The sequence below is a fragment of the Peromyscus leucopus genome, chromosome 23, assembly GCF_004664715.2.
Source record: "Peromyscus leucopus breed LL Stock chromosome 23, UCI_PerLeu_2.1, whole genome shotgun sequence".
In the NCBI taxonomy this organism is placed as follows: Eukaryota; Metazoa; Chordata; class Mammalia; order Rodentia; family Cricetidae; genus Peromyscus; species Peromyscus leucopus.
In genome coordinates, this window is record NC_051082.1 from 44,850,997 (window position 1) to 44,864,691 (window position 13,695).

The following is a 13,695-nucleotide window of genomic DNA, read 5'->3' on the forward strand; positions in this document are numbered from 1 at the left end:
AAAACAAAAAATGGGACCTTAATTACTAAGCAGAGAGCTGAAGACACTCTGGTTTCTAAGGAAGCCTCTGACTTGCGGCAGTTCTGTGTGATGAGGTCCAGGCTTCGGATCCTGTTTGTTCTTACACTGGCCTTACTCCTTCCATTTGCAGCGATCTGGCCCTACGGAATTGTTTTCTCACCTCCGACTTAAATGTCAAAGTGGGCGACTATGGAATAGGATTTAGCAGATACAAGGTAAGCAAAGCTCTGCCTCTGTCTTGCTAACCCATGTAGTGTCAGCCATGGAGTTGGGCCGAAAGATGCTGCTTGTGCTAGAAGAGGGGGTGAGTCTTAGTCTGCGGGACATGGCCTTTTTAGAGCAGGGTCTGTCCCAGGCCTTTTAACGGTACCATTGACTTCTGGTTTGTCTAAATCAGTGGCTTTGTGCCAAAGTTGTGTGACAGCTTTAGAAAGACTCCATTTAAAGACATTTGTAAGTCAGTGTAATTGATTCAGTTTGACTGAATAATATAAAAAATTAAATACTTTAATTATGTACTACTTACTTATTTCATGTGGATGTGTATGTGAGTGAGCATGTGCATGCCGAGGACACGCATGTGGAAGTCAGAAGACAACTTGCAGAAGTCAGTTCTCTCTCTCTGCCATGTGGTTCTGCAGGACAGAACTCAAGTTATCAGGCTTAGCAATAAGTGTCTTTGTGTGTTGAGCCATTTCACTAGCCCTATACAAAAAATTAATAATTAGTGTGTAGGGAAAATGATAATTAATATTTGTACAGCCAAGCACACGTGTCGTGTAGATGTTTCTCCACTACAGTCAGTCAAACTGCAGCACAAGTTTGATAAACTTGGTATTTATGGTTTTGTTCTTTTTAAACTGTTATAAATATACCATAAAGAAAATAAATTAGTAGATTAGATTTTCATCTGTATGTGTTTGCTGAGCTCAGCTGGACAAGGACGTGGGCAAAGAGATTGCTGGGGCTGGAGAGACGGCTCAGTGGTTGAAGCACACTGGCTGTTCTTGCAGCAGAGGACACAGGTTCAGTTCCCAGCACCCAGTGGAGGCTCACAAGTCTGTAACTCCAGTTCCAGAGGATCTGACACCCTCTTCTGATCTCCTCCTTGGGCTTTGGACACATATATACATTCAGACAAAATAGTCATACACATACTATTAAATGAATTGTATCTTTTTGTTAAAGGGAATTTTATTGCCACAGTGCCCATTGTTTTCTAAGCAGCAACATACAGATAGCATTTATCTTCATTTAGTGGCTTCCTGTGCTTTCAAAACCTGCAGATTTAGGCTGGTTCCCTGTCTAGGCAGCAGCCATAGTGTCTGAAGCACTTGGTGTGTACTGTGAAGTCATTGCTAGCAGCACCTTTCCACCCTCACGAAGGCGTTGGCTTTGTGCAGCCCTTACTTACAGCTAAGGAAGAGGGAGGGCTTCTGGGGTCTGTAGCTCACCGTCACTTTGCTGCTGGTATGTGGGGGGAGGACAACCTGTAACAGCAGCTGTGGGAACCAGCACAGTCCTTCCTCAGTGAAGAAGGCTAGCCTGTGCTAAAGGTGACTGAGCAAACGTTGTGCTTTAGAGGCCCATTTACAAAGCCTTCAGTCTTCAGAGGAATACCTCACATCCTTCCTTCCATCCAGAAGTCTCTCTTCATGCCGCCTTCCCCTCCTCCCCCTGCTGTGTTTTTGGTTGGGTGTGTGTTTTTTGAGAATGTTTTGCTCTTAAGCTATCACACTCCCCTCACATGGATTCCCCCTGAACACTGTGCTTGTGACCATGCAGGAGGATTACATTGAGACAGATGACAAAAAGATTTTCCCCCTGAGATGGACTGCTCCAGAATTAGTGACCAGCTTTCAAGACAGACTCCTGACTGCAGATCCAACTAAATACAGTAATATCTGGTAAGTACCTGGTTTATTTGGTTTCCTTAGCAAGGACCCGACTCCCTTCTCTTTGAGTATAAAAGTAATTATGTTAGGGTGTAGGAGGCAGGAAGATACATCATGTGCCAGAGCAATGATAACAATTGTGAACACTGTTTCTTTTGTCCATTTTCTTCTACCACAAACAAGAACTACATGGGTTTTACATTTGTGCCTGCACAGAGCCTGGGATGGAGTAGGTACCTGATCTTTACTGAAGTGAATGGGAAAGCTGAGAGGGGTTTGGGCTGTTAGGTCAGACTGATTTTTAAGGGTCATTTCAAAGGGTGCTAAAATGATATGTCCAAATCTTAGACTTGACAGTGTCATGGTTTTCTTAATGATATCGACATTTCAGGGTGCCGTTTTCATGTTTATTTTTGGCTTTCCTTGTCTTACCTTTGCTTTGGATTGGTTTCCTTTTTTAGCTGTTTTCCTTTTCATTTGGGAGCTATGCATTCTATGCCTGTGCTTTTACCAGTTATCCTAGAAATTACAGCATGTGTGAACGTCACAGACCTTAATCTGACTTCATTTCCTAACCCTCTGTCTTGACTAGTGCAGGGACCTAGAACATTTCACTTCTGTTTAGCTGTGCACCTCACGTATGTACACATGGACACGTTCACTTATGTGCTATTGTTGGGTAGTCTCATTTTTTCTTTTACTCTCACCTCCCCCAACAAAAAACATGTTACCTTTTTTTGTTTGTTTGTTTGGTTTTTCGAGACCCAGTTTCTCTGTATAGCCTTGAATATCCTGGAACTCACTCTGTAGATCAGGCTGGTCTTGAACTCAGAGATCCACCTGTCTCTGCCTCCCGAGTGCTGGGATTAAAAGGGTGAAGCAGGTTAGCACACCTGGCTAACATGTTACTTTTTTTTTTTTTTTTTTTTTTTTTTTAAGATTTTATTTATTTATTATGTATACAGCATGTATAACTGCAGGCCAGAAGAGGGCACCAGATCTCGTTACAGATGGCTGTGAGCCATCATGTGGGTGCTGGGAATTGAACTCAGGACCTCTGGAAGATCAGCCAATGCTCTTAAACTCTGAGCCATCTCTCCAGTCCCCTAACATGTTACTTTTTAACATCAGTGTTCATTTAATTTATCCACCTAATAAACTGCTTTCCACCTGTTTCCTTTGTTCATTCTTGTGTTTGATCTTTGACCTTCCTCTGTGCGTATGCTGCTCCTACTGAAAGTGTCCTTCCTGGTTTGCTTCAGTGAGGCCTGCCGCTAACAGACTCATTTTCCATGAGCCTGCACACACCTGCCTGTTCTGTTCTCCTCCCTTAAATTCACTTTTACTTGGTGACAGTTATTTCTTCCCAGCATGTTGAAGATGTCATTCTACTGTCCCCTGGCTTCCATTGTTCTTTTGTGAAGTCAGCTCTAAGTCTGCCTAAGCTCTTAGAAGGTAATGTGACATTTTCTCTCTGGCTGGCTTGCCACTCTTCTGACTTTTTTCTCTTCTCCTATTTTTATTTTCCTGTGATGTTTGCTAGTGTGGATTGTATGAGTTTGGATTGATGCACCCACTTCTGCTTGTTACTTATTTGACCTTCTAAATCTATAGGTTGATAAAATACATTGGTTCGCAAAACTACACAGAGAAACCCTGTCTCGAAAAATCAAAAAAAAAAAAAAAATGCATTGGTTCTAAAAATTTTTTAGCCCTTATCCTTTAAACCTTGCCTCTGTTTATGTTCTCTCCTTTTGAAGGCTAATTGAACATGTGTTGTTGTTTCCTACTCTGTCTTACATCTCTTAACTGACCCTCTGCATTCCACCCTTTGGATTCTAGAACATGTGCTCCAGCCACTAATTTTCTATTTCTAATATTCCCTCTTCAGCTGTGTCTATTTTGTTAAATCTCTCTGTTGGGTTTTATAATTTATAATTTTAAAAAATTATTAGAGTTTTTTAGAACTGAAGTGTGGTCTGTGTCAAATTACCGCAGTAAGTAACTTTTTGCTTCTGGATGGAGCATTGTTTCCTCTGGCTTTCCTTATGGTGAGAATCCATGGCGGTCTAGACTGAGACACACTCCCCCACGGAGGACCTGTGTTTGCCTCTGTTGGGTGCCTGGCTGTCTTGCCACACACAGGGCACTACTCTCTCAGGGCCTTGCAGAGTGAGCTTGAAATGCTTCACTCAGATAATGAGGATTGCTCAAGGCTGACTCTGGGTACTTTGTCAGTCAGCCCCATTAGTCATTGTTCTCTCCCTGCCTGGCAGCTTGCCTTTCAGGAGCTGGCTTATACCTGCCCTGAAGCAGAATCTTCCTGTGGGACACCTTACCTGGGTGGATCCAGGGCTTTGGCCTGCTCAGCATTGTCTTCTTCCACGGAGCCTCAGGAACCATGCAAAGAAGCCTAGGTGTTTACATGGATGCCCCAGGACTCACACATGGCTTTTGTATTCTCAGTGCTCACAATTCTAGCTTCACGCTGAAAGTTCCTTCCTTCTTACCCACCTGAGATTCTTCAAGAAGATTTTTTTTATGCTTCACTGGCATTTTTATTGTACTTATAAGGATGATTGACGTGAAAATGGAGCCTGTGTTCCCCAAGGCAGAGTTGGCCCTGTTTCTGACTGTCAGAACAGTTGCGGGCAGCAGTGCCAGGTCCCTCCAGACCGCTCATGCCAAGGTGGATGAGGGAACCTCATGCAGAGTGTAGAGTGGAGGTGGGGAGAGCAGCAGGACACATTCCTCCTCCAAGAACAAGACCCGTGGGCCCAGGGATCTGGGGAGCCTGTGCTTTCTTTCCTGTCTTCTGGAGAGTTGGGGGTGGCAGGAGCCTGGGGCTTTGCTCTGACAGTGTCTTACTGGAAGAGGAGAAGGAGGTGAGGTGAATGAGGGTTGTGGAAACCGAGGCAGGGAGAGAGGCTGTGCAGGGCCTGCCACCTGCCAAACAAGCCTTTCGGTTTATGTTTCACATGGATTCCTTCTTTTCCTCAGTGAAATTGGCAACTCTCCAAGGTCAGTAAACAGTGTCTTAAACATTTTCTATTTAAAGTGGTCATCCACCCTGCTGATTCTTTGCCAGGGAGAAGATGATGCTGCCTTCTGGGCTGGGGTGAGAGCTTTTCATCCTCTTCCTCCCTTAGGAGCAATAACCTCTGTTTCCGTGGAGTACCCTGGCTCTGCTCAGTCACTTGTAAAGAAGCATCAGGAAATTGAACACCAGGCCGCACAACAGCAAATAAATCCACTCTGTGCTGTTGTTACTCACAGGTTCCTAGTAGGCATTGAACAGTCTCATAACCACACACCCAAATCTGGAAGAAGACAGAATTGCAAATCGCAGGGAGCTTTTGAAAAATTCCACTTTTCCAGGCCAAACCTGGCTCTGTCACTGAATACTAGATATGAGCCATGTATGGTGGCATACACCCTTAATTCCAGCACTGGGAGGCAGAGGCAGGCAAATCTTTTGCATTCATGGCCAGCTTAGTTTACATAGTAAGTTCCAGGCCAGCCTGGGCTACATTGTGAGATCCTGACTTTAAAAAAGAAAAAAAAAAAAAAAAAAAAAACGGTGATGTGGATCCTAAATACCAACTTACTTTTTGAAAATTCTCCCAGAAGAATCTAAAAAGATGGCTCAGTGGTTAAGAGCATTGGCTGCTCTTGCAGAAGACCTGAGTTCGATCCCCAGCCGCAGCACGGTCACTCACATTCCAACTGTAACGCCAGTACCAAGGGATCTAATGCCCTCTTCCCTCTTCTGGCCTCCATGGTGCGCAGACATGTGTGCAGGCCAAATACACATAAAATAATAAAATTTTTAGAACTTTAAACTTCCCAGATGACAGGCATGACTCCCTGAGAACATCCCCAAAGATTCCCATATGCTGGTGAATAGTGGAAGAAACGAGAGGCTGGGAAGGAGAGGAAAATACTTGCTTTCAGCTAAGCAGCTGAGGCCTTCCAGGGGGACAGAGCTCAAGGGTACAAGGACAAGGGGCGGGGGTTGGGTATTATATCACATGTTTATAATCCCAGCACTTGGCTGGTTGAGGCAGGAGGACCACTGTGAATTAAAAATCAGTCTAGGCTATGTGGTGGGTTCCATTTCAGCATAGTCTACACAGTGAAAACTTGTCTAAAGACAGCACCAATAACATAAGAGCTCGTTGGATAGACCCTGAGATAGGGTGTCCCACTGTGGTGACACCATGGTCAGGCCATGCTGGCATCAGACAGCTGCCAAAGCTGGGATGCTGAGGAGTAACCAAAGCAACAGGTGACAGGTCTAACTGCCAAGTGAGTTTTGCTCACATGAAAGTTTCTTAGAATTATTTTATGGTGTTTATCATTATTCAGTAGGATTCCCCACCTCAGAATTCGGAGTATTTATATTGTTGAACCATTTTGTCAAGCTTTAGCACATTCCATCAATCTTTCAACTAATTCCTTTTAAGTTGGTTTTTGTGGGGTCTTTTTGTTGTTGTTTTGGTTTTTCGAGATAGTGTTTCTCTGACTAACAGCCCTGGCTGTCCTGGAACTGGCTCTACAGACCGCCTGCCTCTACCTCCCAAGTGCTGGGACTAAAGGCGTGTGCCGCCGCCGCCGCCACCACCACCACCACCACCACCACCACCACCACCACTCAGCTCCTTTAAATTTTAAAGTCACAAGGGATCCTATTGTTGAATTCCTGTAATTATTATTATGCTCTGTTTTAGTGATGAAGTAAATATGAGAAGGCCTTCTGGTCACTCTCATTTTAAGAGAAATAGCTCTTTTTTTGCCATTGGGATATTATTTTAAGAGCTGTTTTATCCCAATCTTACTAATAACCACTTCCATGCATATCTTGTCCATACAGTTGCTGATGCTGCAAATAAAAATGAGGTTGTCAGAGACTTCAACATGACCCTCTTGCTTTCCACAGGTCATTGGGTGTGACACTTTGGGAACTCTTCAGTAATGCTGCTCAGCCTTATGCAGACCTTTCCGACCTGGACGTTCTCAATCAAGTCATTAGAGAGAGGGACACGAAGCTCCCGAAGCCCCAGCTGGAGCAGCCGTATTCTGATAGATGGTTGGTAGCTTCCATCTGCTTTGTGATCTACAAAACAAGGGGCTAGGGGGCGGGCTCAGTCAGGGCAGGGCCTGCCACTCAAGCAGGAGGACCTGAGTTCACACCCCAGCACTTGTGTAAAGACTGAGGGTGGTAGTGTGCACCTGTCTTCCCACACTGGAGGTGGAGACAGGAGGATCCCTGGGCCTTGACAGCCTAGGTAAGTCAGCCTAGCTGAGTCAGGGAACTCCAGGTCCAGTGAGAGACCGTCTCAAAAATACGATGGAGACTAACTGAGGATGACCCAGTGCAGACCTCTGCTTCCATGTACACCTGTTCAGACTGCATGTTCGTTCATATGGCTTATTTTTATTTAGACAATAGATATTCTGAAATGCAGTCATTTTAGAAGTATCATCTCTGCATTATAGCCTATCTCATTGTCATCTACACTTATATGTGTGCATGCGCACTTGCGCATGCGTACACACACACTTAAAATAAAATCTTTAAAACAATAATAAATTAGAAACTCAGGGCAGGGCTGTGAATGTAGTGTGGTGAAGAGCTGGCCTAGCACACACAAGGTCCTGGCTTCTGTTCCTAGTATTTGGCAGAAAGTGTTAATTAAGATAAACACATCCCCTGCTAAACAGAGGAGAATGTGGGGCTACCAAGATGGCCCCGGGGGTAAAGGTGCTTATCGCCAAGCCTAGTGACCTGCATTTGACCCCTGGGACCACATGGGCCCTCTGACCACACAAGTGCCTAAATAAGTAAATATTTAGAAAAAAGAGGAGAGAATGTGGCAGAACCATTCCAGAATTCAGTGGTTTGCAAGATTGGGCTTGTCAGCACCCTATCATGGAAGAAAAGGGTGCTCGTGGGGTCCTCCCCTCCTTAAATATTTATGCACACAGGATTGGTGGTGGAGGAGTGGTTTGCAGTGGGGTGGCTGCTGGTAAAGCACACACAGTCCTGTAAGCAGCCCCAGTGAGCACGTTTGGGTCACACACACACCACAGACTCACCAACGAAAATAGGAGGGAGACTAGTTGGGAAGAACGGGATTCGTGGGAGTGGGACGGGACAAGGGTATGTGGGTATGATCCTAATATAGTATGTGCTTATGAAAATGCCATAGTGAAACTTGTTAGTGTGCATAATTAATATGTGCTAATGAAAACATTAGAACTAAGCATATCCAAACTAGAGCACAAATCAGGCTTTTAAATTTTTTTTGCATGTTCTTAGAATGCTATCAAAACATTAACAATAAAAATTTAGAGCAGCAACCAAAAAATAAATTTTTTTATGGGAAGGTTATTACAAGAACATGTGATCTGGATACTGTGAAATGTCCTGAAAACAAAACAAACAAACAAAAAAAGGATGAGTGCATCACATGTTCTTTCCTTTCCTCTTGCACCATAGTCACACTCTGAGTTAAATCCTTCATGTGGCTAGCAGTGGTTGAGGTGTAGAAATCTTGGTAGGGAAGGACGTGTTGAGTTGGCTCTGAAGTAAGGTTATTTTTGGTTTTTCGAGACAGGGTTTCTCGGTGTTGTTTTGGTGCCTGTCCTGGATCTCGCTCTGTAGACCAGGCTGGCCTCAAACTCACAGAGATCCGCCTGGCTCTGCCTCCCAAGTGCTGGAATTAAAGGTGTGCGCACCACCACCGCCCGGCTGGTTATTTCTTACTTTAAATCAGTGTGATCCGTTCACTGTTGTCTGTTGTGTGCCTCTCAGGTATGAAGTGTTACAGTTCTGCTGGCTGTCTCCTGACAAGAGACCAGCTGCAGAAGATGTGCACCGACTGCTCACTTACCTGCGGATGCAGAGCCAGCGGGACTCAGAGGTCGACTTTGAACAGCAGTGGACTGCTCTCAAGCCAAACACCAACGGCAGGGACACTTCGAGTAGTGCCGCCTTCCCCATCCTTGACCACTTTGCCCGGGACAGGCTAGGTCGGGAGATGGAGGAGGTCCTCACAGTGACGGAGACCAGCCAGGGGCTGAGCTTCGAGTACGTGTGGGAGGCTGCCAAGCATGACCATTTTGATGAGCGAGGTCGGGGTCACCCAGATGAAGCCTTGTCTTACTCGAGCATGTTCTTCCCCGTTGAAGTGTTTGAGAGTTCACTTTCAGATCCTGGCCCTGGCAAACAAGATGACAGTGGCCAGGAGGTGCCCCTGAGGGCCCCTGGGGTGGTTCCCGTGTTTGACGCCCACAACCTCTCTGTTGGAAGTGACTATTACATTCAGTTGGAAGAGAAGAGCAGCAGCAATTTAGGGCTGGATTATCCACCTGCACTGCTCACAACTGAAGTGGATAATCCAGAAAGGGTTGGAGCTGAGGCACCCCAGCTTACAACCCTCAAGAACCTCGTGTCTGAGGAGCCCAGTACAGATGACGATTTCTTCCAGAGCAGTGCTCACCCCAAAGAACCCAGCTCTGCTGAGGACTCACATGCTGCCGGCATTCCTGGGAGCCCTTTTAACATTTTCAGTGACCTTGACAAAGCGGATGACCCGCCCAGTCACCAAAAAATATTTGATCTAATGGAGCTAAATGGAGTTCAAGCTGACTTTGAGCCAGTCACCTTGATTTCAAGCCTGGACGACCCCAAAGACACCTGCCACTCAGACAAGGAAAAGCCCCGTAAGCTCTCCGACCAGGATCCTCTGTGCTTATCAGAAAGCCTTTTGCACCAAGATCACTTTGATCCACTGAGTGTTCAAGAATTGTCAGAAAACTTTTTATTTCTTCAGGAGAAAAACCTTCTGAAAGGCTCACTGCCAACCAAGGAGCCAGTGAACGATCTGCAAACAGAACTTAAGAACGCAGGTTTTACGTCCGAGCTGTTAGACCCACCCCGGAGAGAGTCTCTAAGTTCTGAAGTTGAGTTTCCTGAGAACACACTAGGCTTTCCTGGGTCACAGGAAAACAGGAGTGGGGAGAGTGAAGGTACAAGTGTCGTGCTTCAGGGCCGTATGTCACCACAGGCCTCCCCAGAAGTGCAGGGACCTCTGGCCTCACTCACAGAAGAAGCATCTCCTAATGGCCCCTTAGATTCAATTCTGAGGCCAGGAGAAACCAAATCCTTTGTAGATGTCAGAGTCTCTGAGGACTCCATCTGCCTGGACCTAAGCCCCAACCCTTTGACTGCCCCGGATGAAGTTCCTTCTACCAATGCCAAAACTCATGACGAGGACGATGGGCCCCCAGACATCACCTGCCAAAGCAAGGAGGCCTTGAGTCTAACCAAAGGAGACTCCACCCTTGTGAACGATGGTCTTGCTGGTCAGGGTAGCATGGGAGTAGTCTTCCAGAATCCAGACAGGATTTACAAAATCAGCCATTTTCAGAAGACCTTCTTAGTGGCAGCTTACTGGAGAAAAGCTCAGAAGTTGTGGAGACTGTAAGTCAGCTTAATTACAAGGCTGCCCCCAAAGATGCAGCCTTGGCGTCTGCCCTCTCCTCAGACTCCACCAGCCAAGATAGCCTCTTAGAAGACAGTTTGTCAACACCTATCCCCACCTCAGAGCAGTCTGTGGAGACGCCAGACTCCCTGGATTCAGTAGACGTCCATGAAGCATTGCTAGAGTCACTGAGCTCCCACACCCCTCAGAAACTCTTGCCCCCTGATAAGCCCGCGGACAGTGGCTATGAAACAGAGAACCTGGAGTCTCCCGAGTGGACACTGCACCCTGCACCTGAGGGGGCTGCTGATTCAGACCCGGCTGCAGCAGGTGACAGTGGCCAGAACAGTTTGCCTCCCAACCCAGTCATTGTCATCTCAGATGCAGGCGATGGCCACAGGGGTGCTGAAGGTCCCCCTCAGAGCTTCACACTTGGCACCCAGAGTTCATACCGAGACTCTGCGTACTTCTCAGACAATGATTCAGAGCCAGATAAAAAGCCTGAGGAGGTCCCAGTAGCATCTGCCTCTGCCCTGGTCTTGGTAAAAGACCAGTCCCCACCTGAGCCTGTTGTCCCAGAAGAAAGCTCTGACGTGGGAGACAGCTGTCTCGAAGCCCCACAGAGCAAGCCAGATCAAAATCAGGTATCTGCTTTGCAGAATTCTTGTCACTCAGAACTGCAAGAAACGTTGCAGCCCATACCAGCTGATGCTTCCAGGGAGACATTTCCTGTGGATGATGAGGCCAGTAGCCCCTTGAGTTTGTTGAATTCAGAACTTAGCAGCTGTGATGACCTGGAGACACAGGAAGATCGCCCATGCACCATGGCCTCTACTGGTACCAACACCAATGAACTCCTTGCATACACAAGTTCCACACTGGATAAATCCATGTCCAGCCACTTTGAGGGCCCCAAGCTGAAGGAGCCAGACATCGAAGGGAAATACCTGGGCAAATTCTGCGTGTCTGGGATGCTGGACCTCTCGGAGGACGGGATGGATGCTGATGAGGAAGATGAGAACAGCGATGACTCAGACGAGGACCTGAGGGCCTTCAACTTGCACAGCCTTAGCTCCGAGTCAGAAGACGACACAGAGCACCCCGTGCCCATTGTCATCAGTAATGATGACGGCAGGCACTTGAGGAGTTTGTTGAAGCCCTCAGCTGCTGAGGCCCTTGAGCCGCTGCCAGATGACTGGAAGAAGGAAAAGAAGGCAGTGACTTTTTTTGATGATGTCACCGTTTACTTGTTTGACCAGGTATCCCAGACTTCTGTCCATTTATATTGTGGAGAATTTCAAGAAGTGTGGCACTGACTGTGGCCTGCTTGGGTTTTGTTTTTAAAAATCCAGTTTTATTTCCTTTTACGTATGTGGTGTTTGGGTATATGTGTTGGCATGTGTGTGGGGGACAGAGGTTGGTGCCGGAGTCTTGCTGGTTCACTTTCCACATTGTAGAGAGGCAGGTTCTCTCCCTTAAGCCCAGAAACTCGCCGATGCAGCTCATCTCAGCCAGCTTGCTCTGGGGATCCCATCTCGACTTTCCGTGCCCTCGGATGACAGGTGCATGTATCCTTCTCAGCGTCTACGTGGGTGCTGGGGACTTGCACCCCAGTCCTCTTGCTTGCTTGGGAGGTGCTTTACCACTGGTTTTGTCTCCTGACTCCACAAGACACCCATTCTTTTGGTGCATTGTTCTTCGTGCCAACTTCCCCTCACCAACCCAAACCACCGCATCATCACCTTCCCCTGGAGCAGTGTCTGTGCCCTAAATGAGAGACCTGTGCCTTGGCTCTCACGGCACTCGCTGGCCTCTAAGCCTTAGAAGCAACTTTTTCATAATGACTGACTGCCACCTTGGATGTGACTGGGCTCCAGGTCTCACACTCAAGGCAGGCAGTGGAAGCAAAGCAGACATCTTTGACTGCCTCCTGCCCTCTGTAGACCATGAGCTTGGGACAAGCATACCAGGCTCCCCAGGAGGGCATCATCATGTCATTACAGCTGTGGTCTTGTTTATTTCATTTTATCGTTTGGTTTTCTGAGACAGGGTTTCTCTGTGTAGCCTTGACTGTCCTGGAATTTACTCTAGACCAGGCTGGCCTTGAACCCAGAGATCCCTTTCCTCTGCCTCCTGAGTGCTGAGACTGAAGGTGTGCGCCATCATGCTCAGCTTTGAGGTCTTGTCTTTTAATTGCCATTGAGGCAGCAGACTGTGATAATGTGGCAGCCATTTGAAACTGATGATGTTCCAAGAATCGACAGAAATTAATTTTGCACAGGGCATTTGCATTCAGTTAAGGGAGAGAGCCCTGGGCATTCTTCCTGGATCTCCTAACAGAGTTCCACTGAAATTAGTTGACCAAATTTTAGAATCTGACAATTGGCAGTAACACCCAACACTTGGGTGCAGGCCTAGAACAGTTGCTGGCAAGGAACTCTAGAGCCGGTGGCCAGCAGCAGCCCCTGCAGGGTGAGTCTGGGGAGTAGGATTTGCAGGCAGCAGAACAGTCCTTCTGCTTTGACCCTTGGTGGCTTAGTGTGTGCTTTGCTCGCTGGGGTAGACAGGCTTCTTGAAAATGGAATGGCTTATAACCAGAGATCCCTCCTCCTCCTCCTCTCCTCTCTCCTCTCTCTTCTCTCTCTCTCTCTCTCTCTCTCTCTCTCTCTCTCTCTCTCTCTCTCTCTCTCTCTCTCTCGTACGTGTGTGTGTGTGTGTGTGTGTGTGTGTGTGTGTACTTGTGTCTGCTCACAAGTAGAGGTCAGAGGTTGATGTCACATGTCTGCCTTGATTGCTGTCCATCTTATTTTTGAGACTGGACATCTAGTTGAATCAGGATCTCCCGATTTTGATAACCCATCTTTAAATTAAAAAAAAAAAAAAAAGGGGGGCGGTGGTGGCACACGCCTTTAATCCCAGCACTTGGGAGGCAGAGCCAGGCAGATCTTTGTGAGTTCAAGGCCAGCCTGGGCTTCAGAGTGAGATCCAGGACAGGCGCAAAGCTACACAGAGAAACCCTGTCTCAAAAAAACACCTCTGCGCACCACTTGCATGCCTGGTTCCCGAAGAGGTATCTCCTAGAACTGGAGTTACAGATGGTTGTGAGCTACCTGTGTGTGTGCTGGGAATCACACCCAGGTCCACTGGAAGAGCAGCTAGTGTTCTTAACTGCTGAGCCATCTCTCCAGCCCCAGACACCTAGCTTTTTATATGGGTGTTGGGTATTGAACTTAGGTCCTCAGGCTTTTTCATGCAAGCACTTTACCAACTGAACCTTCCTTCCTCCACGT

At 46.9% G+C, this 13,695-nt stretch overlaps 1 protein-coding gene across 1 annotated transcript in view; it reads left to right on the plus strand.

Moving 5' to 3' along the window:
• Window positions 1–13,695, plus strand: part of Lmtk2 (lemur tyrosine kinase 2) — a 92,767-nt gene that overhangs the window by 69,661 nt on the left and 9,411 nt on the right. The window contains 5 exon segments of the mRNA XM_028890320.2: window positions 152–236; window positions 1,807–1,928; window positions 6,856–7,005; window positions 8,734–10,298; window positions 10,301–11,664. Of these exon segments, the coding sequence (XP_028746153.1) occupies window positions 152–236; window positions 1,807–1,928; window positions 6,856–7,005; window positions 8,734–10,298; window positions 10,301–11,664 (3,286 nt within the window).